This window comes from Dromaius novaehollandiae, chromosome 12 (genome assembly GCF_036370855.1).
Source record: "Dromaius novaehollandiae isolate bDroNov1 chromosome 12, bDroNov1.hap1, whole genome shotgun sequence".
Lineage (NCBI taxonomy): Eukaryota > Metazoa > Chordata > Aves > Casuariiformes > Dromaiidae > Dromaius > Dromaius novaehollandiae.
Genome location: NC_088109.1, coordinates 3711132 through 3735897, shown reverse-complemented (window position 1 = coordinate 3735897; position 24766 = coordinate 3711132). Strand labels below are relative to the sequence as shown.

Below are 24766 nucleotides of genomic sequence, written 5' to 3'. Positions count from 1 at the left end.
TGTACGTACGTTTCTCCTGAAACGTTACCCTTCATGCACCGCATTTCGAGTTGTTCATTAGCTGTAAAACGTCGCCCAGTGGTTTTGAAATGTTGCAAGAAACCTTGCCCAAAAAGTTGCTAAATTTCAGGCTTGAAGTGCTATCTTTTGCGAGAAAATCGGAGGGGCAGATGTTTTAAAGCGGAGCCACCCTCCGAAGCTTTGCAGCCGCGTGTAGGAACACAGCCGTGGCTGGGTACCTGACATCACTCACATTGCTATTGCTAATGTCAGCAGCTTTGAACATTGCTACAAAACTGTCTCCAAAAAATATTAATACAGCAGGACTGTATTTTTTTCATGAATTAACCAAAGAGAGAAATGATAAACTAATACTGCTTTAGATTTCCTACTCTTTTTACAAAACACACAGTTCAAGAACATTGTCATTTGCAACCGGAAATATGAGTGTAAATGTCAGGAGTTTAGTACTGTTTGCATACCAGGTGTGCTGGATTAGATGATAAAACTACTTATTTTTATTCAGAAAACTGAGGCTGCCTCTCCATATGAAACTGTAAGCTGAAAATGCCAATTTTATTTAGTTTACATGAATCTTCCGTAACGTTACCAAATTGAGTATTATAAACCATTTAAAAATTACAAACAACAAGCAAGCAGATTCTCTTCTTAAAAGTATAACGATTTTGAGCTAAGATATTTATGACATTCCTGCATTAACAAGTAAGGCAGTAACTTTGCAGTTCTCTTGATGAAAGAGTATCAAAAATGTTTGGAAGAGCGTCATTTGCAGTGTTTTCTTTCTCAAATCATTCTTCTCTAGGAAGTTATATCTAGTGACCAGCAGGAAACAGGATCACTGGCTGACTCAAGCCTGTAATCTTTCTTGTATTGCCTGAAACAAAACCAAAACCAGACAAAATTTGTGATAAAACCCTCGAAGAGCAGGGCCAGCCTCTACACCCTTCAGACCTTATGTTTGCAGCTGGTACCACAAGTCAGAGGGCCTCTGCGCAGGCAGAGCTGGCACCTCCCCACCCCTAGGGCTGGGTGCAAGTGAGGGTTAAATATTTTTTCTCGAGGTAAATCCAGCTAAGGAAATACACTGCCGTACCCATCAAAATGAGGCAGCAAAACCTCACGTTACGTAGCATTTTGCATGCACACTGTAGCCCCAGGGTATGATTTTTTTTCCCCTCTGGAATAAGAGCCTTAAGCCCGGTAGCATCCCTTGACACTCAACAAATTCAGGCTCTCAGGAAAAATTCAAAGGCAAGTTCCTATCCTTTACACACAAGCTGGGTAATTCCTACCAACACGCCCTTCATTTCATTTCTTTTGATCTCTGCTATCTGCTGATAAAATAAATCTCTTAAGGCACGTACTTCCCCCCGCTTATCCCATATCCATTACCTGGTAACTCTGTGCTCAGATCCAGATACACTTAGGAGTCTCTCATCATCCCTCTGATTCACACTGCGCTTATTTTCGAGTCGTGCTTTTGAATACAGTTGACCTGAGCAAAAGACACACCAGTGGTTCTAAAATTCCTTGACCCAAAACATCAGAGTATTATCGTTTGTCTAACCCAAACAGCAGCTACGACACCAGGAAAGCAGCCACCTGCCTCAAAAAAGTTCCCTGCCTCAGGAAACCGAGTTCACGGGAGTTACCTACACCAATACAAAAAGCGGCATTTGGCAGCTCCCAGGGTAAGTTGGGAGAAGCTTCATGGCTCCAGACGCCAGCACTCTCGGCTGCAACTGCCTCTTACCCCGATGCTCCTTGGCAAAGGGTTAAGCCTTGCTCTGATACGTCCCCACATTTTTTTCTTGGTTTTAGAATATGCAGCGTCTCTGCTTGCAAAAACTCTGCGACGACTTAAACCTTAGTGCCGCCAGCAGCGTTTGGGTTGAGACGTTTAGGACCGGGCGGCTTTCATTTTGCAGGGAAATAGCTGGTGGCAGGAAGAGGACTTTCCCACCATTGTAACCCTCATTACTCACAATTTTATGTGCACTATTTATAGTCCATTATTTTATAACAAATGAATTTACTGCATGCATTATGTCATGCCACAGCACTACTGAGCTTAAGCCTGTGCAGCTATCACATTGACCAGTATTTTAGCCTTATTTTTAGTGTTGTCTAAACACGTAAGAGTCTGCCTGGGCTTGCACCGCTGATGCAGGGAACAGCATTACGCTACGTGTCAAGGGTGAGGCTCTGTTTAGAGGCCTCCCCTCCCCGCAGAGTTGGTTCTGGATTGCTCCGCAGTAAAAGGTGGCCTGGATTTACTGCTCTGCAGAAAAAAGGTGACATTAGATATCTGAAAAGAATAAATGAAATGCCAAGTTTCCCTGGAAAGCCCTGAATTACAGCATTCCTGCCGCTAGCCTATCGACTTTCATGGAACTTGCTGGAGCCCAGAGAAGTAAAATTTGAATAAGGGCTCATGAATTGGCTCAAAGAAAGTATAATTTAGGATCTGCTTCACGGGCAACTTCTCAATGGAATTAAAAATTAGCACTTCAATACTTAGGCCCATAAAAGCAACCATGCATTGGAAAGGCTGTTTCCCCCCCGCTTTGAATGCCTACCAAACAGGGGCGTATTTCAAGCTCCAGGTAAGCAGAAACCTTGATGCCTGTAGCCGGGGGGGCTGCTGCAGCTCGGAGACAGCGAGAAGGCTCTTCCCCCTCCTTGCGCTCAGCAGCCCGGGACCCTACAGCAGCAAGCCAGGGGGTCCTAGCACCACGAGCCCGTGCTTGGCATTTGGGATCCGTGGGAATAGGGGACTAACCTTTAAATAACAGGGGGGTACAACAGGATTTGGCATCTCAACGGTTTTTAGGGTTTTTTTTTTCCAAACACTATCATTATTTTAGTCTTATTTGTAAGCTTATTCGACAGACTTATCATCCTAAAATATCACCATGCGAACATGTCCTCGTTCATCTGTTAGGGCCCTGCAAAGTCCCAAAAGGAGATGGGCAGCCGGGGTGGGAAGAAAGCCTGCATCCACCACTGCTCCTTCCAGCAGCCTAGTTACGAGATCGGCCTTCTTTGCTATACAATAAATAATAAAAATCGCATGATGATACATACCAAGAACTCCGCTGACATTGTCAGAAAAATGGTTGGTGTCCAAGAAATACAGCCCAAGGAAACCACCTGGAGGCTTAACAAAGGCTATTTTTACTGTGACGGTGTCAGACAGCGACATTGTCAGGCTTCGTTCCTTTTCGATGGAGATTCTCAGCCTAGGGAGTAAGCGATGCGGTTTATTTCCAAGGAGAATATCAAGGCAGATTTCATATCATGAATTAATTTAAATCATTTAATTTTTGCCTTTTGCCTCTTTGCATTTGTATTTTTCGTGATCTATCAGTGCTTATTTTTCAGCTGGAAAATATTAAGTAGCCTATATTTTCTCCAGATGCCACACAAGAGGTCTTTACCACCTCAGGCTACGTACAAATATACTAACGGAGAAGAAATTTTTTGCTGATGAGAGCACACACCTTCTTATCCATAAAGACAAAAAAAATCTTGGAGAAAAAAAAGAGAATATTTTTCCATCATTTTAACAAGAAAAAGGATAGACTATATAATATAATCAATTCTAAGAACAAGTCAAATACTTTTCTCTTGGATATTTCACAAGATGCTCCAGAATTTGGCTTTCTTATAATCCGTAATGTTTTATTTTGAGCCCAGGTGGGCTTGCAGAATACAAATATCCACCATCATTTTTTCCCTCGCAGATGTGGCTAGACGAAAATACAACCACGTGCGCCGGCGTGTGAAGTGCTGCCGTTGAGAGGGCTCAAATCCTGGTTTGAGCCAGGAGGAACGTGCTTGGTGAAAGGCAAATTGCACAGGGGCGTAGGTCCGGCATGATCTTGGCTCTGGATTGGAAGGGTAACTTCGAGCAGCTGTTTTAAGGACTTCTGCGGTTGCCCACAGCTGCCCGGGAAGGAGGCAGCACTGTGTGTCCGGTCTGCCCCGGAGGAAGAGCAGATCATCCTGGAGGTTTAGGCTGGGTGTACAGAAGAGGTGGTGGAGCTAGGTGCACGAACCCTAAGTTCAGCTCTTACGCGTGACAGCGAAGGATACTGCCCAAATTAGTCAGACAAATGAAGTATATATCTGAACTACCCTTTCTCACGTGCAAGGGGAAACCAGGCAGCTGGAAGGGGACACACTCTTTGCAGCAGAGCCCTTTTCTTGGACCGTAAATGTCCTGCCTCCTAAGCCGAGGCAGCAAGAAATGAGTGTTACACGAGACCGGAGAACTGAAGCCAAATCTTGTCAGCATTTGGAAAGGGCAGATGCAGAAGTACCTTGCTTCCGCGTACACTGAGCTCCTCACCCGACAGGGACATTTGGAAGCACTTACCTGAAGCAAATGGCACGGGTGAAAGCAGAGGCCTGGATGAGAAACGATCAGATTCGCATTTTCAAATCAGGGAGCTGACCCAACGCCGTTTCTTACCCCTGGACTGTGGAGGCGGCAGACTTGGTCCACGGCAGCCGCGTGGTCTCGTGGTTGCGGTGTACTACGACCGCGTCGGTGGAGACGTGGATTTGCACAGGGGGGGTCACATAGGTAATTCTGAACTGCACAAAGTGATTTGTTTTGTCCCCAAGATTCCCAGTCACGGAGATTCCTTTAATGACATTGACACAAATCTGTCACACGACCATGCTTATAAAGTAGGACTAGTCTTAATAAAACTGCTTCAGCTTTGTTGGACTTAAGGGTCTAAAATCTAGTTATGGGAGGTACAGCAGCTCTGCAGCCTCTCCAGACTTTCAAATCTCCATGTCCCTAAGACTGCGTGGCAGGGTCACCAAAGTCACCCTTGTCTACCCCAGCATGTCCTCCTCCTCCTCTCCCAGGGGTTTTTCTTGTTCCTAATCGGAGCAGCTGATGACTTGCCTGACTGAAAGGATCATCACAGCCTCTCCGGTCACTGCAAGAAGGCAGTAGATGATACGGCTGTTAATGAGCTGGGGACATCCCCCGAGACACTGATGGCTCTCATAGACTGAAGTGTCTCTCCTTTTCCTTGCTATCAGGGGTTGGTGCTCGTGATGCAAGAGGAGGCTGCAGTGGGCTAGGAGGAGGCAGGGCTGCAGAGAGAACTCTCACTTTCTGGTGTCTTCCAGCCGGATCAAGGTCCTCAGCTCGGCTGGTGCCAGTTCCCATCCCACGAGGGACGTGCCTTGCTTACCTTGCTCTGGATCAGACAGCAGGTCTACAGAAGACTGTGCTTGCCCATCAGTATTGACGCAGATTATTTCATTTTGTCCAGGTAATTGCAAGAGAAGCTGGGGATATGCATTGGCTGAAAAGCCAAAAGAACTGTTAGCATGAGAAGAAAAGTTTAGCCTGTGCCCTTAGGATGGGCACAGCAAAATTATCCAGTCTGTTTGTATTTAAAATACTAGTCATAGCTTTTATAGAATAGAATGACTAAAACCAATGCAGTAATAATAACTGAAAATCACACCCAGACACAGCACCTTGATAAGAAAGAAAACAAGAGATTTTAAAACTTAGAGGCTATTAGAGACCACTTCAGCTGAGGCTGAGGATAGATTGTAGTACATTCCTGTTGCTAGTTATATCCTGGAGCTGGAAAGGCTTCTCATGGGGCATGGGGGTGCTTTACGTTTCCGTAGAAAGAACAAGCCAAGGTTTTCAAGAAGAGGTAACGGGTGTTTTTTAATTGGAACAATTGATATAGTCAGAAAAAAACATTATTTTATGAAGAACTGTATGTTATGGTTATATTAATTATTAAAATGGGACGCCTATATATACTGCTTACCAGGGAGTTGGGGTGTTGTTTGTTCCAATAGCCTGAAAACTGAAATATTCAAAATTAATACGAGTTTAGTGAAACACTTGGTTTTTTCCCCCCAACTTGGCCCATTGACCAGCAACGGCACCAGCACAGAAACCCTTTTAGCAGAGCTCACCACTCGGTTCTGCAGAGTTTGGCTTAAATCGCGAGACGCCCCGATAGGGACCGGCGCTGGGGGCTGACGCGTGTGATGTCCGTTGGGGCCGGCCGGGCCGTTTGGGCACGCTCCCGCTTTGCTGCCCAGCAGTTTTGAGACCTGGTCGCATGTTTGCGATAGCCGGTAGGTGCCTGGCAGCCCCCGTGCCGTGAACCCAGCAACGCCCCGGCTCCTCGCGCGCGGGAATAAGGAATTACCTGGCGAGTGCAGCTTCTTGTTGCTGCCAGAGTGGAGCGGAGAGCGCCAGCGACCTGCAACGAAAGGTTTGCAACGTCGCGCTGATGCGGGCGGCTCGGTTGCTTCCCGCCACGCGCCGGCCCCTCGTTTTGGGTCCTTCGCCGCTGCCAGGGCTGTTTGCTGTGCACCCGTGGCCCCAATTTTGGGTGTTATATGGGCGGCCCACGGCCCGTTCAAAGGGAGATTGGGGCTCCTCTCCACCGCGCGTGAGGCCGAGCGACCACATGGTCATCCTCAACCTGGATCCGGGAGATGACTAGACTATTTTCTGGGAATAAATGCTTTTACAACATTTTGCCGAACTGCAGCCACGCACACAAGCCATCGTCTTCCAAAAGGAGATGTATCCCTCCTCTCTTCACAGCATGGATGTGGCTGAGCTGCACTTTCAGATGCCCTGGGTGATCTTCAAGCCCCGTGGACGGACGGACTCTGGAGCTTCGACCGCGTCTCTCCTCCTTGCCGGTGACCTTTGCCAGCACTGGGGAGAGCTGCGCCCAGTGCAGCAGCACCCGGTTCATCGCTCACAGGACAAGCTATGGGCCTAGCTATGATTAAAGCCCTGAAAATTAACGTGTTACTTGGCCACATTTCCTCCTGCTTATTAAAATATGTTTTTCCAGATCTTTCACATTCATTTTCAAGGGGCTTAAATTTTTTATTTCTGATCTACCAAAATTATTTTCAAGATTATAAATTAACCATAATGAAAATACCTGAAGAATGAGATATATATAACAAAAACCTTACTTGTATACATCAAGTGGGCATCCACAATCAAAATACATTTGATACTGTGATGTTGCTTTAAACCTACATATGAAATAAGCTTTATATGATTATTTTGAATAAAAAAATGGGAGCACTTACTGGGAAGTGATCCACTCCTCAGTCTATAAGCATCTGGAGAAAGAAAAGAGTATCGGTATTTTACTCTTTACTGTGTTATATACCTGCCCCGCATGGAGACCCTGCCCGGGGCCGGCAGCAGGACGGTCCCCAGGGATGAGGGAGAGCAACGGGTGCTCGCTGCTGGCATTGCAGCGGGCTGCTCGGGTGGGCACCAACCCCAGAGCACAGGGGTGCGACGATGCCAAATCCCTTTTCCCGCCATCAGCATCGCGGTTAATCGTACCATGGGGTATTATCGTGGCTGAGATTATGAGATTAATACTGCTGACAGTTTTAGGATGATATTCACATAAATACTTCTATTATTCCCAGAAAGAGAGGAAAAAATACCTAAGTCATCCTCATAAATCTTTCCAAAAGGTCTGGAGCTTAATTTTCTGACGGATGCTTCATGCATGGTAAGAAAAAGTAGGAAACAGGATCAGGACCATTCACTTGAAAAACTACTCTTCCTCACGAGCAAAGACAATTCTGGCCTCTGACACTTTCAGAATGACAGATTTCCTCCTTTGGACCACCTTATTCACCCAACCTCAGCATAGAGCTTGCCAGTTATTGCTTCCTTTTTTTGCTTGATGTCTGTTTTTCCAAAACCCAGATACTCCCTGCTATAGGACAACCGCCATGTTTGTTGTTTTGTTTTGTTTTTTCAATTAGAGATAATTAAGGAACTATGCTACTGGAAAAGAAGAAAACATTTACCTCCTACTAGCAAAGTGCTGGGCTTCTCGTTATCTAATCCAAGGGAGAGAGAGAGATCAGTGTCATACAGTCAACAATTAATCATCTTGCTCACGTGCAAATCTGAAAACTGGGAGAAGTGGCTGTGTGGGCCCCGGGGGGGTAAGGTTTTGTGTGTTGAAAGATGGGTAGATACAGCACGTGGAAGACTCCTAGAGATGACGGTCTCGCTTGTCTGCATGCGTTTGTTTGGCTTTAACACCACAGCCAAAGACACGGAATTTGCTTTGCAGTGGCTGGGAAGGCTCAGGAACAACCGTCAAATTGCTTTTAATTGATATTTAAACAAATTCTTTTCCATTTCGGTAGTATCCAGCAGTCCATTTCCCCACTTCACCTTCAGAAAAAAGCCCCAAACGTCTCATCTCCAAAGCAGGCTGCTCCCCGCCCTCCAGCCCCAGCCGCGGCACGCCACGTCCCTGCCACCCCCAGCCAGCCCGGGGTCGGCAGCGCGTCGCCAGCGAACGCCCGCCCGCCCACCCGCTCCAGGCCCCGTTACCGGCTTCGGTGGGCTTGTTGGCCAGCTCCGCCTGCGGCTGCTCGGCGGGTTTGGTGACCAGCAGCGAGGTGAGGGGGGTAACGAAGCCGTACCGCAGGGACAGCTCCAGGGCGCGCGCCTCCAGGGCTTTCTGCTGGTCGTCTTGTGCTGAAATACTGAAGTCTACGTTAATGACAAAGCAACGAAACGTAGAGCCCACGAGCAGGTGGTCTTCAGGTCTTCAGGAGGTCTACCTGAACTGGGAAACGACTGTCGTCTGGACATACTTATTGTTGTTATTACTCTCTTTACTAGCTATGACCATTCACATCCCTACAGGTAATACTGCTAGACGTGTAACAACAGCTCAACACAATCAATGCAATTAAGATCCGTTACAAGGAAGTGCTGTGAAGAAAGTATTTTATATATTTCCTTCTTTAACAGTGCAACCCTCTCTTAAACTGAAAGGCATCTCATGTTGCTCGTACAGTACTGTTGTATTCTTCCAGCAGATAATATTTGTAAAGCTACAAGCAAAGTTATTTGTTCCCGCACGTTTTCCCATCATATAATTTGTGAATAAGGAGTTTATAGAGTGCTTTAAGAAACTAGAAGTTCATCATGCAAAACATGAAATTAGCTTACGATTTTTCTAGAAGCTGTTGAATGGTTAAGTAAGCCCACAGTCTCTCAATGAAGTTTCCAAAGATGTAGCTTTGGTTTTGAAACACTTGCTCCTTCTCTTTAACGTTTGCTTCTTCTTTAAGAGTCAAGTCACTAGTATGCTGAAAGGGGAGACAACTGACTGTCAGAAGAACAGCTGTAGACTTCTTTTATAATCACATTATCAGGCTTGGAAGAACATCTTTCAGTACCAAAGTACCCCTTTGACCCGCAAAATTGGCCTACGCTTAGGAACCACAAATGTGGCATCCACTCACATTGCATGGTGCAACAAAATGCATGCTCACCAAGCATACCATCTGGTTTTATCAACTAAATTTATGATTTTTTATAGTAAATCAGCATATAATGTATCAGCCCGCACTTCATGTAGCAGAAGGCTACTACTCATAGTATAGGGACCAAAACTATGCTTTTGAAACTTTCATTATTCACCCCATCAATAAAATTGGTGGTTTTATGTCACATTGTCATCAGAACACAATGATTAAATCTCAGTTATTTCTAGTCTTAACTAGAGGTCAGACTTCTTAGTTCAGCTAAGAAAAGGAGCAGCTAGCCTGGTGACACATTTTATTACATTTAATGATCACCATGTTTCATTTGGTTCATTCAGTCATTTTCTCTTCTCAAATGTTGTATCTCTTGATAGTTTATGGCTCACCACGACTTCATTCCAGCCAAGCAAACCAAAAATTCGATTCTTGACTAGAATACAGTCAAAGTTTTTGGCGAGCTGTTTTCCCATCAGAATATGCAAAACAAAACCATCAAAATGTATGTTTTCTGGATATATATTTCTGGACTCAAAACAGTGTTGAAAAAAAGGAGGCATGAAATTGCTCCACGGTTCTGTTTCAACATTTTCAAAGGGAAAAATGCGGGTTTCCTGCTTCCTTCTAAAAATATACACAAGTTTCCTAAAAAATGCTTGAATGACCAAAATATCATGGGTTTGAAATGATAAAAATTGATGTTTGCTTATTTGTGATAATACTCAAAGATTTTTCTTTTGCAGCAGATTGGGGAGGGTAAAATTATTCAAATTCTCAAATATTTTCCTGGAATGGGAAAATCACTGAATGTCCAAATATAGAGAACATACAAAGTTGTTTTAAAATGTCCCATTGCCCCATTAAAAACAGCTTGGAGATATACCTCTTTCGCAGTTTAGTAAGGCAAACACTTACTGACTGAGCTTTAATTTCTACTGGCAGAAGATCAAGCTCGTTGCTGATTTTTCCAGATACTACGATTTCAGACCCTTCAAAAAACAGCTTGAAATTGGTCTTGGTTAATCCCTCAATGGCATTTTCTGGATACTGCATTTCAATTTTGGTTAATATTGGAGTAGCCACCTCCTGATAAAAGCCCTAAGGAGAAGCACAGAGAAGGAACACAAACGATTGCAAAATTAAGCAAAGCAAACTGCTGAACATTTAAAACCCCTCCAAAAGAAGGGAATTAAAGCTTCTTCTTTTGGCAGAGACAGGCAGGAGCCATCGGTATGAGACTGCTGTAAATGTTGAGGACGAGCATTTCTTTGTGGGGTTCAGCACACCTCCTTCTCCAAGCGATGCCCCATGAGCTGCATTTCTCATGCTAATGCAAGTACTTCTGCAGCAGCTCCCTTAGGAACGTCCCACCTAGTTAGGTGGCTCTCTTTAACCGCTTTTCACGGCTGTTTTCTTAAACTTGGCTGACACCAGGGACTTATCTCCTCTCTATACATACTGTATCAGCCCAAACCTTATGTGGCAGAAGGTGTGGGCTTTTTCACGGGGTTTGGACCAGCGTTAAGCAAAGCCTTGTGCCCTGTGCAGCCGGCCAAAACTGGCCCAAGCAGAGATAACCAGAAAGCATTAGCCCTCACCTGGAGCTGCAAGGCTGCGTCCGCGTTTTCGTATATACGCCGTGCAATTCCCCCGTTGCTCAGGGCCATTTTCTCAAGGAACTTATAACTGACGTCGAAACCGAAGCCGAGGCAGAAGAGGGCATACTTCCCGCTGATGGCTTTCTGGATGTCTTCTTGGATTACTTCCACGTCGGTCTCACCTGTGATTGAAAAAAATAAATACTCATGGAATATGTGTACTTTAAATATAAAAGACAACAGAGGATTTAATAGAAAATGTTTCCTAAAGCCTCTTAAAAATAACTCAGAATAAAATATTAAAAATACATGGAAAGGAGTTCAAGTAATTCAATCAGTGATGAAGTGCCGCTCTGCATTTTGACTGCAGGACTCTCTTTCTCCCCTTAACGACTCTTCTCCACTCTACTCATACCATCACAGCCAAGTACAACGTATTTTAAAAGATTATGAATGGGCCAAAGGAGGCTTTTTGACTGAACGTAAGGATGCAAAATAGGATGTAAGGGTGCAAAATTAAAGGGGCGGGAGAGGACTGAGGTTAGGGTTTATTTACCAGAGGTGGGCTGACCGTCCGTCAGCAAAATGATCATGGACACGCTCCGCTCGGGCAGCGCCTCGGCTCTGCGCAGCGCGTCCACCGCCGCCAGCAGGGCCTGCTGGATGTCTGTGCCTGCAACGAGGGAGCGGAGCAGCCTTCACTCGCCTCCGAGAGGCTAATCGTCCCGAGAAATCAGTGCACTTCATTCACGGAGGCCCTGCGGGGTTGTTTCAAGTTTTCTGCAGGAGGTAATTCTTCAGAGGTGAGTTTTTAGGGGCTTGGCATGCCAGGTTCGACTAAGGCAGGTTATATTGCCATGGCGAAGCTGGAGTATCCCTAGGGAAGCATCTTCTGGTATGTGATGGGAAATGCAAACATCTGACTTTTAATAGAATTTGTCTAGATCCATTAAAGATGCTTAAACAAACACACTGACACATGTTGGACCAGCATTTCAGAAGTGTTTCCTAGACTCATTTGAGAAGCCAAAGAAAAGAGCTAGACACGGGTGGTCTTCATTGGTGCTAGCTACTGGGACAAGAAAACCCACAGGAAAATTAACAGTTTAGCATTAAACAGAGAGATAGCCCTTTAGATCTGCTTAAAAATATACAGTAAAAATAAATCAGACTGAGCGATGCAACAGTTGAAATGCTTCATGCTTTTTTTTGACTATTTTGTTTCGGTGCTGTAGCTTATAATACCATGTATGGAGAGAACCACAGGCGTATAACTTTATTTACATTTTATTTTACAAGTGGTCTCTGGTATTAAGACACCAGTAAGTGGCCATGAAATGTTTCTAGTTCGAGTGAATTGCCATTTTTCTGGAGAAAAAAAAATGTTCTCTTGGAAATTTTCCAGCCATCTCTGTTATAAAAGTCTTGGACAAAACTTCCTAGCTCGCATAGCTCACAGAGAGGATGTAACCAGCTCTCCTTACATGCATGTCGTAATGTAGTCACCACACGGTCCATTCCCCTAATAAGTTTTCCTATCCCACTCGTTGCTTGTAATTATTAAAAATTGCCTGTGCACGCGCTTGCTCTGTGAGCACTGACTGTAGTTCTGTGGCACGACATGAGCAATAGCATAACAATTTTTTTTTCTATTTTATACACTGTTGGATGTGCTTTTAGGGTTACAAGTAACTGGTCGGTGCCTGGTACCTCCACTAGCGATAAGAGTTTGCACAAATGCCGCAGCTCTCGCCACGTTCTCTGCTGTGGCTTCCAGCAAGGAGCTCCTCCACTCTGCAACTTTGCTGTTAAAGGTGATGAAGCTGAAGTGGTCTTCTGCCCGGAGGTCTTGCAAAATCTTCAGGAGAGCGTCCCTCGTCTGTTTGAAAGGGAAAGCAAAATATTGCATAAAGGCAGAGACGTGCGCTCTGTCTCAAGGCAAGCTGCCCATCCACATCAGGCAAGCGCTGCGTTTCAAAAGCTTAAACCTGTGCATACATGTTTCCACATATTTCTATACTTCTGGAAATTTTGCTGCGTACAAGACTAGTCCCTGTTTCAAAAGCGACATTCATGGTCGCTTCCCCGCAAGGCTGCAGAGCAAAGCTCCTTCGGCAGCGGGAGCACCCGCGCAGCGGGTCCGCGCCACCCGCGCAAGCAGGAGTCAGCGTCTCAAGGCAAGTTACCTGCTCGATTTTTCTGCCTGCCATAGAGCCACTTCGATCTATAACAAAGACGACGTTTTTGGGAAACACTGGCATTTCGCGGGGTGCGAAATAATGCACGAAATACCCATTGACAATCTGAAATACAAAGTCATATAAATAAGTACAAAACTGCACATAAATAAACAAACATTGCGTATTAATATTCCGGCATACCAAGAAGACTGGTCCACAATCAGTATTTGGTTTGTCTAGATAAACCCAAATCAAAGCACTATTAAAATGTATTGCTTAGCCAGAAGGGATACTATCCTTAGAAAGCAAATTACGGGAGAATGGCGACACGGTCCTCCCACCCCCGAGACAGCACCCCTTTGGGGTGGCTGCGAGACCATCTTTCCCCTGGTGAAAGGGCGCTGGGCAGCCAGCTGAAGTCCAAAGCCCATCACCAATAAATACACTTTATCCTCAGCCTTCCCTTTCAAAACGGTCAATACAAGAGATTCACTTTTAAAGACATGTTTAACATTCCCTTACATTGCAGGCAGGAGCTTATATATCCATGACCATCAAACCCAAAACTGATTAGAAATAAAAGCAAAGCTAATGTCATTTTTTCGCTTCAAGCTAAGAATAAACAAAACCTTATGTAAAAATATATTTCATATTTTAATGTTAATATTTTGTGCTAATGGACAACATCAGCACGTTACATGTAAGCGGTCTGCATCAATCAATATTTTAACCCAACTTCTTCTTAATCCCACATCTTCAAAGACCGGTGCTTCAAAAAAAATACCCACAGATATCCTGGAGCTGGGGGAAAGGGATTTGGTAAAGGAAGACGCGTGGAAGCAAAAGGCGGTCCAGGAGACGCGTGGAAGCAAAAGGCGGTCCAGGGTGGTTCAGGTCCAGGTTGTTTGGTTTCCCACACGGTTTCAGCAATAGTGACGGATGCTACTGGGGAGAGCGCGTGAAGGACACTTCCTATTATTCCCATCCTACCACATTTTGTGTCTACCTTAAAAACTGCATGAGCTATTTAAGATGCTAGATGGAGCCCCTGTGCAATTTTTTTCAGTGTAAAACCTATTTAGTCTTTGAACGAGGTGACAGACAGACCCTCTAACGGATGCCGCAGAGGCTCTCGTGGCCGCGCAAAGAGCTTTTGGCCGGAAGGTTTTGTGGCAGGGGCTGCACAGGGAGCAGAGCAGACTCTGCGCTCGCTCTACCGACCCGACGTCTGTGCAGATCTGTGGCACAGTCGGGTGGCAGGAATGGCAGGAAAAACAGGGGTCTCTGGATTTATACAGACCACAGAGGCCATGTGCCTAAAACAGCTGGTTTATAATCAGAATATTTAGATTATTTCCTACTTTAAAGGTTTGCTTTCTCATGTTACATATAGTATACATCTCAATACTATATGTATATGTGTATTATCACTGTATATATGTTACCTCTACACCATCGTCCATGAGCACAGCTCTGCTCACGGCCTGTGGCTGCCGTCTTCGACCCCATCCGCGTGTACTTCATTAGTGAGACGGTATGGAAAGCCTACACACTTTATTCCCTACAATAGGCATTGCTCCATAAATATTTCTAAGTTCCTGCTCCCTTCAGCTGTCTCAGTTGCCAGAAAAAGTAAAAGAAAATGAAGCAGCAACTTTAATGGCTGTATAAATCGCACTCCTTTAAACTTCACTTACAAGAAGAGACAAATACACCTTAGATCAGCCAAAGTTTGGGGGAAAAAAAGTAAAGGGACCTGGCACCGAAACAACACTGGATTGGTTTTCCAGGACTGATCCATTCCTGCAACGGGTTTAGTGTCTCTGGGATTTATCGAACATCGCCATCAGTTCCCGCTGAGCCGGGATTAGTGGAAATAGCTCCTTCTGTCACTGCGGGGCTTCCCCACCTGCGATGCTGATTGCGCTTCACATTCAAACCTACCCGTGATCCAAAATAATTTATTTTTCTTTTTTACCTGTATATCACCTGCGGTCGCATCTCGCCTAACGTCATAACGCACGAGGAAATCACCGTTGAGGAGGGTTTCACCCAGTTCGGGACTTATCTTTTGTTGATCTACCGTTGGCTTAAAGAGGATATGAGCCTGGAAGGCAACGAGAAGCAGCGACTCACAGCAACGTAACTTCGAGGGGCCGCAAACCGCCGCTCGCGGCCGGCGGCCGCTCCTTTACCTTGGTTTCGTCCTGCACTTTGGTAAGTGCCTCCGTTAACTCGTTCGTCAGGAAGGTGCTGTTGGTCTCCAGGAAGCGAATGCCTTGGGGCTCGAAGATGTGCACGTCGATCTGGCGGAGGAGCAGCCCGCGTGAGCGGGGTGGGGGCCCCCGAGACGGGCCGCCGCGCTCCCTCCCGGCCCCTCACCTGGAAGTGCTGAACGAGCTGCTTCGGCCTCACCTTGAGCAGCAGCTCGTACTTGCCCAGCCGCCGCTTCAGCAGCTCCTCGTGCGTCAGCTCGAAAGTGACCCGGCTGCCGGCCGCGACGCTTACCGAGACCTGAAACTGCTCCAGTTTTCTCCCCGTGATTCTGCAAAGGAGACCGGAGATTTACCTCCTGCAGCACAGGCGTGTGCACGTGGCCAAAGCTTGCAAAGTGCGCTAAATAATGGCCAAACACGAAGCAAAGAAGAGAGAAGTTATTCATCTTATTGCTCATGAAGAAGCTGTTTTATGCTGCGGGAGATACTGCATGCTACAGCTGAAGTATCAGCGTGCCAGAGCTGCTGCGCACGCGAGCTGAGGTTTGCAGCAGAAATCCATGTGGGACTGAATACGTAGGAAGCACAGAATAAATATACCTCTAAAGCGTGACGTTTGCTCAAGTGGCATGGTCAGCTACCTTAGCGGGGAACCAGGCTCGGTGACCGAGCGCCATCCCCGCCTGGCAGGGTGCTCCCGCGGGGCAGCAAGTCCCCGGGTAACGCAAAACGGTGACTCCTCCGCATAAGCCCATGGCAGGGTCAGATATAAAGGGTATAGATAGATGGATGGGTGGATGGATGGATACAGATTGATATAAACAAGTTGCTGCATCTGTTATTTAGACTTCCGTGAAATGAGTCGTTAAAGGAGGAGCAGAGCAGAGCGCCCAACCCTATAGCAGAACAAGGACTTTTCTTGCCATTGATTTAAAGCTCAATTTGCTCTTAATTCTTGGTTGGAACGGTTGGATGTTATTCAGGGTCCAGCAGGTTGTTGTGAGGCACTTCTCCTGCCTGTTTGCAGGGAAGGCCAGGACACAGGAGGTGAAGGTAGGACAGGACATACTTCTCCTTCCTTCAGGCTACAAGAGCACCCATGTCTTCCTCAGCAGCCTGCAGCCCCAAAATCACTCTCGCTAGGCTTTTTCCTAGGCCCGGGCTCCCAGCTCTGCTGTGGTCACCTGTGGTTCCCATGACCCCTCCAAGGCCATCACCCCGCCATCTCTCCCACACTCCTGGCTGCATGCACAGACATGTTATCCCAGGCCACCCAAGGTCCTGCCTGGTCCCAGCGCGTCCCCCCAGCCGTCGACCAGCTCCCGCTCCAGCCCCATGCGGGGTTTTGCTCCAGACAAGTCTCCTGGGCCCTATCACCCCTCCCAAGAGGAACCCAAGGCTGCTTTTTACATTTATCCTGCAAAGTGGCTGGTTTTGGGATTAAACTCAGCCCTCAGACAAACGGGAAGGTTTAAGAGCGTTCAAACAACCTTGCTCAGAAGGGCAGCTTACTTCACGAGGCCAGCGCTTTGCCCGTGTGAGACCGCAGTGTCATACTGCTTTTGAGCGGACGCCTTCTCCTTTATTATTCCTGGGTAGACTTTGCCGTCGATGGACCTGTTTGTTTTCCATAAAACTTAATCAGTATTAGAGAGAATCTGCTGTGGAAGAAACAAGAAGAACCCAATACTTTGTGGCCCTTAGGGCATGAACAGAGGAAACCTCTTAGCTCTCACATCCCTCCCCATCACTGAGGCTTGCTTGGAGCCTCCACCATGGCATGGCCGTCCCCCTCACGTGACCTCTGGTGAGGCTGGAGCAGGAGAAACACCACTGATGGTGGCTCTCCCTGACCCTGGCCACCCTGTTTCTACTTTTCTGCCTATTTTTTTGCCCCACAGAGCTTTTTGTGAGGGGCCCTCCAGAGCTCAGCTCTTGGTGCTTTGGCCAGCGGCTCCTCAGAAGATGGATGAACATCCCCTCCACCCCCAGGACTGCCTCACCAACACCACAGGTAAGGGCAGGTCCTACATGGAGAAGTTGGAGATGAAGGCTGTCTTGGGTAGCTCCACTTCAAAGGTCACCTCGCTGGATGCATTAGCCCGGTTGACAATTTTGCTGGTGATGACCGTGTGAGCAAATCGGGACGTGACTTTGCAGTCCACGTGGAGGCTGTAGATTTCGATAGCATGCTGGAAGAAAGAAACGTGCAGAAGTGGAAACACCACTGAAGACCAACTGTTGCCACCAGGCAGTCCTTACCTGGGTTAGAGGTGATGTCATTGGAAAAGTCCAATAAAAGAGCTAGCTTAGATTGTCCGGCTGGGATCATGGAGGTGAAGGTGTTCATGACCGAGTGCTCTGTACAGAGCAGGCACCAACTCTGCTCTCCCCTGGTGAACACCTGTGGTGGGACTGGCCTCCTGCTTGCGCCTTGCGCACGTTCCCGCAGCTACGACCACATCCCCACACAAAAGAGCAGCTAAATCGGTGTATTCTGTCACTCCACAGGCTTTTGTTGAGCCTTGTTCTGGGATCTTCTCACCCTGTGTTACTCTGATAGCAGGTACTGTGTCACCCCAATACCTCTCCCAAGATGAACTTCAAAAAAAAAAAAAAAAAAAAAAAATTAAATGCCTCTTTAAGCAACTGTGGAAAGCAACCTGATCAGTTTTACTTTATTTGCTCTTCCAGCTGTTGACTTTGCTGCCTGTTTTTCAGCTCAGCAGCTTGTGGCCACATGTGATGTTTAGCAGGTTTGAAACCCTGCGCGGGCCTCCATCCCTCTCTGTTTGCGCAAGCAGGAGATGCCCTTTGAGCACTTGTGTTTCTGCTGGTTTGGTGCTTTGGTCGCCCCGAACGCTCAGAGCAGAGGGGCGCAGGCCAGGAGGCACTTCACCAGGCCTCCCCTCGGAAAACCCCAAGGAGAAACTTGAACCTCCCAAGGCACCGTCCCGTGCTTCCCTAGACATCTCCCTTTCGCATTCGTGCTTTCCATTTTAAAGGCAGCGTGTTGCCTTCAGCAGAGACCCTAAGCAGGGTACTGTGCTTCAGCAGCAACAGTAAAAAGGGTTGGTCTGGACATCAGCAACCCCACATCAGTCCAATAGTTTGTTAAAATATAAAATCTCAGGATCAAAACATTACTTTTTCAGACTCACACATCTTTTGAATGGCTAATTGATTTTTAATTTTTTTTAATAATTTATCTCCTGTACTTTGCTGAGCAATTAATAGCATTCACTTAAGAAGCAGTGGCCTCTTCTCAGTTAAGGCACTGGCCAAAATTCAAAAATTTAATCACTTTAAACAGGGCTATCCTATGCTAGGGTGACCGCGGCTTAGTGGCCAGGCATCACTGCAGGAGGTGGCACAGCCACCTCTGTAGGAATAACGGTTGTTTCTTTTTTCATTAGACATTGGCGGAATGCGCCCGGCTACCTGACAACTTCCAAGAAAATGGGAGGGAAAAAAAAGAGAAGATATTTGTTAGGAGAAACAATTTCAGAGCACTGGCAGGGAATAGGGAGGACTGGGACTGGGCTCACAGCGATTTCGGTACGTGCTCTCCCGGGACAGTGACGAGCAGTGATTGCAGCTCCGAGGGGGTGGCCCCGGCAGCTCCAGGGGGGCTCCCCGGCGCTGAGCATCCCTGCGGCAGGGGAGCAGCTCGCCCCACGCCATGGCTGCCCCACCGCTGCTGCCTGCCCCAGGGATGCGGCCAGGAGGGGTGGCGGGACAACGGGATGCGTGGTCAGCATCCAGCACGGAGGAGCGCGGGAAGGCGCAGCCGGGCGAGGGGCCTCGCTGCGCCCTTGACGGAGCGAACCTCCGCGGCGGGGGAGCACCCGGCCCAGCGCGTCTAGCGGAAAACCATGGGGACCAATTTGCGCTCTCACCCTGAAGCCCCACCAGCAGCACCCCACAACCCAGCTCCACAGCCGTGACTTCGTGCAGAGCCCTTGGCCATGCCCGCAGGTGCTGCGCAGCCCATCCCGCCTTCCCCCAGACCCACCGGCCATTCGAAGGTAGTTCACCCTTTTCTGAACAGGCAGCATGGAAATAAAAATCTCCAAACGTAAGGCTTGCTCTGTTTCTCTACTACTAAGTCAGGCCACCTCTGGAGATGCCACCAAATGCACAAGTTACTCTTCCAGGCACTACAAATAACTGTCTCTTTGGCGTGCCATAAAAATTACCAAATGCCTGTGAAAAAATCACCTGGTGTTGCAACGGTTCCCATTCAACCCTGCTGCAACGCCACTGTGTCCAGACCCCGAGTCTTCAAGGGAGACCTACCCGTCGCTCAATTTCGTATTTTACATCGCTAAGAAGGAGGGCGACCAGCCAAACCTGCAAATTCCCGCGTGCCGCATTTACCCCGCGGCAGCCCCCGCTCTGCCCCCCAAGCCCCTAACGGCGACCCCGAGCCCCCAGATCGCGGCACGGCGCGCGCGATGCTGCGCGGGTACCGCAGGAGCTACCGGCGTTGCCTGCCGAGAACAGCCCTGCCGCCACCGTCGCCCCGTGTGGCCTGCCCGCCGCGCCAAGAGCGAACAAGAGGTTGTTAAAAAAAGGAGAGCAAATACCTTTGGATCGATACCGTCTGCTAACGCTGCGAGTGAGGCGAGGACCACCACGGCGAGCAACGCGCTCTCCATTTTGGAAAGACCTGATGTTACAACAAAAATGCCGTTTATCTTAATCAGTTAATGAGTAACTCGCGCTTGGGGATATTATGCAGGCTTTGAGGAAACCCAGAAACTTAATATTGACATGTTAAACAGTTAAAAATTGGACCCTGGTAGGTTTATTTTTCTATCAGATCTCGGCTCTTAGAGCTTTAATGTCTCAAGAGGTCTCAGCTGAAGGAGGCCTTACGTTTTCCATCTGAACTTCGATTCCACTAAAACATGACATGAAAATTCACACCAGCAGACGCACGGGTGTGTGCGCAAGCTGAATTTCTGGGTGCTTGTGTCTCCGACCTGTCACACGGCAGGAATTTGGAAGGGCACGTCCTTAAGGTACCTCGAGCACTTGAGAAATTTGGAGCTGGCAAAGACGTGCAAAATCCATGTGAGGTTTTGGAGCTGGTGATGTTTTCGAGCTTTGTGTCCCCCGACCCAACGGGCCCATCTCAAAACGCTCTTTTTGCTCCCTCTCGCTATCCATAACCTTCATTTATCAAATAGTAACGCCATAGCGGCGGGGATTTGGCAAAGTCGCCTTGCAGGCACGCAGCGGGGTCGCTCGCACGAAAGGCCGGCGCGGGGAAGGCTCTGCACCCGCTTCTACCTGCACGTTCGCCGGGACGGCCGCTTTCGCAGCCTACGCCGCAGGGACAGCTCCACCCAGCCGGGACGTCGAGCGGCGCCCGTGAGCTCGTTGCTGGTCCAGGCTCGGCTCGTAGCCCTGGAAAAAGAAATTCTTTTAGAAGTCCCCGGTTTCACATGGAAATGTTTATGGATAAGGTCGTACTACTGTAATTCCCAAAACACATGCTCGCTCGTTTGGTGCTTAGGGACTTGTCCCGACTAAAGACAGCAAACGCAACTACTTCAGGGGTGTTTCTCCATCTGAGTACCACACGCTCGGCTGTTGCAACGTCCATCTCATTTACAAAGTCTTCTAAGCACATTGTAGAGAAATAGTTTTTCTAGGCGTCACGGTGGACAGACGGGGAATTTGCCAGCGGGAAACATGAGCATCACAGAGCTGTTTCCTCGCCCTATTCCCAAAGGTCCCCTGCGGTGGAAATATCAACTGGACAGGAAAAATTATGTGCCCTGGGGCTGTAGTTCAGAGCTTGACCAACTACTCGGGCTTCACTTTAACCGGTATCTTGCATTTTCCAAAGCGTCGCTTCAACAGTTCCTCCGGGCTGGGCTCAGAATTGGCCTCGCTGGCTGCCGCTGCGCTGGCGCCGAGACCGTGATGGTCCCCCGTTTCTCCTTCCCAAAGCCCTAGGAACAGTGTCTGAAATAACTCCTGCGTATTCCAGACGCAGCAATTCCTTGTTTTGCTTCTGCCTTCCCGGGGAGAGGCCTCGGGCAGTGGCGGTGGCCCCCTTAGAGACGACATTTCCCAGTGGAAAGCGCGGTTCCAGGGAGCCTTTGGCCTCACGTTCGCCACAAAGGCATTAATGCGGTCCTTGATAAATTATTACTTCAACAGACCTTTACGTGTTTACTATGAAAAACCCCGTTGAGCACAGCCTCATTCTAAACAACTTCTTAAGAAATAAACTCCACCACTTGCAGGCAAACCCTTCATACTACTTGCAAGCACTGTGTCACTTAGAGCGTATAAATATACATATTTTAGGAAATAACTTGATAAACATCGGATTAACTTGTACAACTTAAACCGCTTTAATCCTTAAAACAGTAGGACTTCTACGCACAGTGGCCTGAGCGAGCCAATGGCCCAAGCTGCAGCTTCACTGAAGTGACCTACTGCTTATTTTCTAACACCCACATGTAAAAATCAGATATTAAACAGCTGCTTCAGCTGCACAAACTCAGGCCTCCCCAGACACTGCCAGCACCGGAAGGCCCGGTCTGCTAAAGGGGACACGAGACGCGGGGGGGCAGAGGCGCTTTGCAGCAGCCGGCACCAGGTCCCCGCTCCGGCCTCCCGCCGGCACCGACGTCGGGGCGCCGCGGACCCCGCCGAGCTCCCGCTGCCTCCTCTACCCGGCAAACCTGCTGCGTTGAGCGCTACGAATGGGGAGGGGCCCTGCAAACTTTATGCCCCACAAAGCGAGAAGGAGATACCTGCGCGTGGCAGAGGGAAACCGGGGGGAGCCAGGGCGCTCTGCGACCCCCGCGATGCCGCGCTCGCCTGCGTCAGGCCCGGCAGCCCGCGGCGGGGAGCAGGCTCCGACACACGGTGCTCCTGCCCCCCTTCCCAGCCATCCTTTATAAGCAGTTTTTTGGCATTTTCCTAACCAGAAGCACCTCCTGTAACACCAAAGATGGGGTGGTCCCGAATGGACCCGTATTACAGGAGGTGCTTTTCAACACCGAAAGGACTTTAAAACTCCCCGTCCGGGGCCGTGCGGACGCTTCCCTCGTCGCTACGTCTCTTTATGAACGCGAGCAAAAGGAGAAGGGGACACATTTCCCTTGGCTGGACTTGTTGGGCCACAGGGATGAAGAAAAAGATGACAAGTATTCCTCCGGACAGCTGCTACGTTTGCTTCTCCCCCCACAAACATCTCCTCTGCCGCGGCAGGAGCCCGTTCCTCCTCCGGCCGGCCCGGCGCGCCAGGCGAGGGACACGGACCGGGTGGGAATACTGCAATTCGTTAGGCCGAGAGCAAATCCGGCTCTCACAGATGGGGAGGGAGTTTGTCCCAGGGATACACGTTCACCTCCACTGCGTATTTCTAGATGAGGTCTACTTTAAAAGAAAGAAAAGATTCCTGGTATTGAGTGCTTACTGAAAAGCATCATAAATAACTGAACCTGAAGACATCCTCTAAGTAAAGCTGTCAGCAAAATCCCACGTTGCTAATTGATACCTAGCTGGGCTTCCCCGGGGCATCTGGGACGCCCGTCCGAGGGGACAGCGAACGGCAGAGAAGGCAGGCAAACCATTTCTTCCTTGCAAAGAAGAACCCTCGGCAGTGGAAACGGGTAAAACGGGGGCAAAACCCTTCAGGGTTTAAGCTGTTGGCTGGACTTGCAGGGCGTAGGGGTATGAAATCCCCCTCGGAGCTGGGTCTTCCCCTGGGAGAGCTGGATTGGAGGAGGAGGAGCTTGGAAAAGGAGAAAAGAGCAAAGCTTTCCGTCATCCCAACCAGGATTTTGGCTGCTGAGCTCCTAGTGTCCCTGTGTTTGCTTTGGGAAACTGCCGAGCAGCTGCCGAGGCTTTGCTAAAGCCCTGGCTCAGTCATCTCTCACCAGCAAGGGGTTATATATCAGTGACACACTCACTAATTTTGTTGGTAATATTTATAAACACAGACAAACGGGTGCCCTTAGAAGAACAGCAACACACCAGGGATATCTTTAAGAGTATTTTTCTTAAGGAGAGCACTCGTTAAAGCTCAAGGACTTTGCTTTTGGGTTACGTATGTGCAGCTCCACAGCGTGTGCTGGCTGCTTTTTTTTTTTCCCCAAGCCTTTCTACAAACTCCATAGAAAGCAGTAAGTTTTATGCGTTACGTGCTTGGGATACAAGAGGCAGAGAAGAAATTCTTGGGCATTGCTCACTCGCCCAGAGAACTTTAATACAACTTTCACCCCATAACTAGCTCTGGCCTGCACAAAACTAAAACCAGCGCTTAAATAAAAGTGGCACCTACCTTAGCGTTCCCAAATGTTTTACCAGCAATTCCTAGCTCGCAAGAACAGCAGTAGACACCAATAAAGCGGAGGATTATCCATGTTTGAATGAGAAGGTCCAGCTCAAGGGAAAAACTCCAATTTATAAACCTTGGGGAAAAATAGGTTTGATGTTTAACTTTAGTCCAATAAATCAACACATGTAAACAAATATTGTTGCAAAAAAAATGTCAGCTCGAAATGAGTTTGCTTTTATAAAGAGACGCTCAGCGGATCATCAACCCCTATAGCCCAGCGGGACGGGGCTGGTGCTCACGTCGTTCGTCTCTCACCCTTCTTCTAGCTCGACCGTGACCTGGCTTGCGTTTTGTCCCTCCGCGTGCGACTCCTCCAGGCCTGGCACAGCCCGGCGACGGCGCGGTGCTGCGGGGCGCGTGGCCTCCATGCTCCTCGCGGGAGGCGGCACCACCGCGGGGACCGGGGCAGAGCGGCCAGGCACGTCTGAGCAACGCGCGGCTCATCCCTTGGGGCTGGAGCTGAGCTGCCCAGGGAGCGGGGCCGGCAGTGGGGCCAGGGGGAATCGCCTCCAAGGAGCAAGTCCCCTTCATCAGACCACGCGCGCAGCAGCGGGCAAGAGCCCGGGTACCGACCCGAGAGCTGTTGGGATTAATCAGCGAAGAGGAACCAACCCCGAAGAGGAACCAAACCAACTTTTCCAGTGAACGTCCCCCGCCGTGGCTGGGGTCACGCAGCCACCTTCAGCAGAGGGATCCCAGTGGTGGCCAGAAAAACAGGAAGCAGGAGGAGACGATATCGTTGCGCAGCTGGGTGGTGCCAGCAATGGCAGCTGTTTGCTTGCTGCTCTGCTCGTATTCAGGAAATGCATTCCTACATTTGGGAAGTACAAAAGGTGGAGCGGGTGAGGAAGGTACTTACGGCTGTGGGATGGTGCATCGGCTCCTTCTGTTTGCTGAGGTGGCCCAGGACCCGCAGGCTGGAGCTCTCCGAGACCAGCACAGCTGGCTTCACCCGGTGCCACAAGGTCTTGCAGCATCCAAAACTGGCGGTGCGCTGCACAGACCTTGCTGAAGCAGCTACAGCTCTTCCCAGGGATT

At 48.5% G+C, this 24766-nt stretch overlaps 1 protein-coding gene across 2 annotated transcripts; it reads right to left on the bottom strand.

Moving 5' to 3' along the window:
* Positions 1-549: 549 nt before the first annotated feature.
* On the bottom strand, positions 550-24766 carry LOC112986184 (inter-alpha-trypsin inhibitor heavy chain 4). Of its 2 annotated transcripts, XM_026105343.2 has the most exons (26): positions 24588-24766; positions 23672-23801; positions 20656-20772; positions 19947-20029; positions 17389-17549; positions 16870-16974; positions 15524-15686; positions 15337-15447; positions 15120-15248; positions 13148-13264; positions 12672-12840; positions 11518-11634; positions 10962-11143; positions 10279-10461; positions 9050-9189; positions 8423-8577; positions 7885-7917; positions 7513-7569; positions 7141-7173; positions 6231-6284; positions 5841-5879; positions 5241-5354; positions 4499-4673; positions 3109-3263; positions 1414-1516; positions 550-895 (listed from the first exon to the last, which is right to left on the bottom strand). In XM_026105343.2, the coding sequence occupies exons 4-26, from the start codon at positions 20016-20018 to the stop codon at positions 820-822; spliced, it is 2643 nt and encodes an 880-aa protein (XP_025961128.2). In that variant the 5' UTR covers positions 20019-20029; positions 20656-20772; positions 23672-23801; positions 24588-24766; the 3' UTR covers positions 550-819. The 2 variants fall into 2 exon arrangements, with proteins under 2 accessions (XP_025961128.2, XP_025961129.2); XM_026105344.2 differs by lacking the exon at positions 7513-7569 and having other exon boundaries at positions 24588-24762.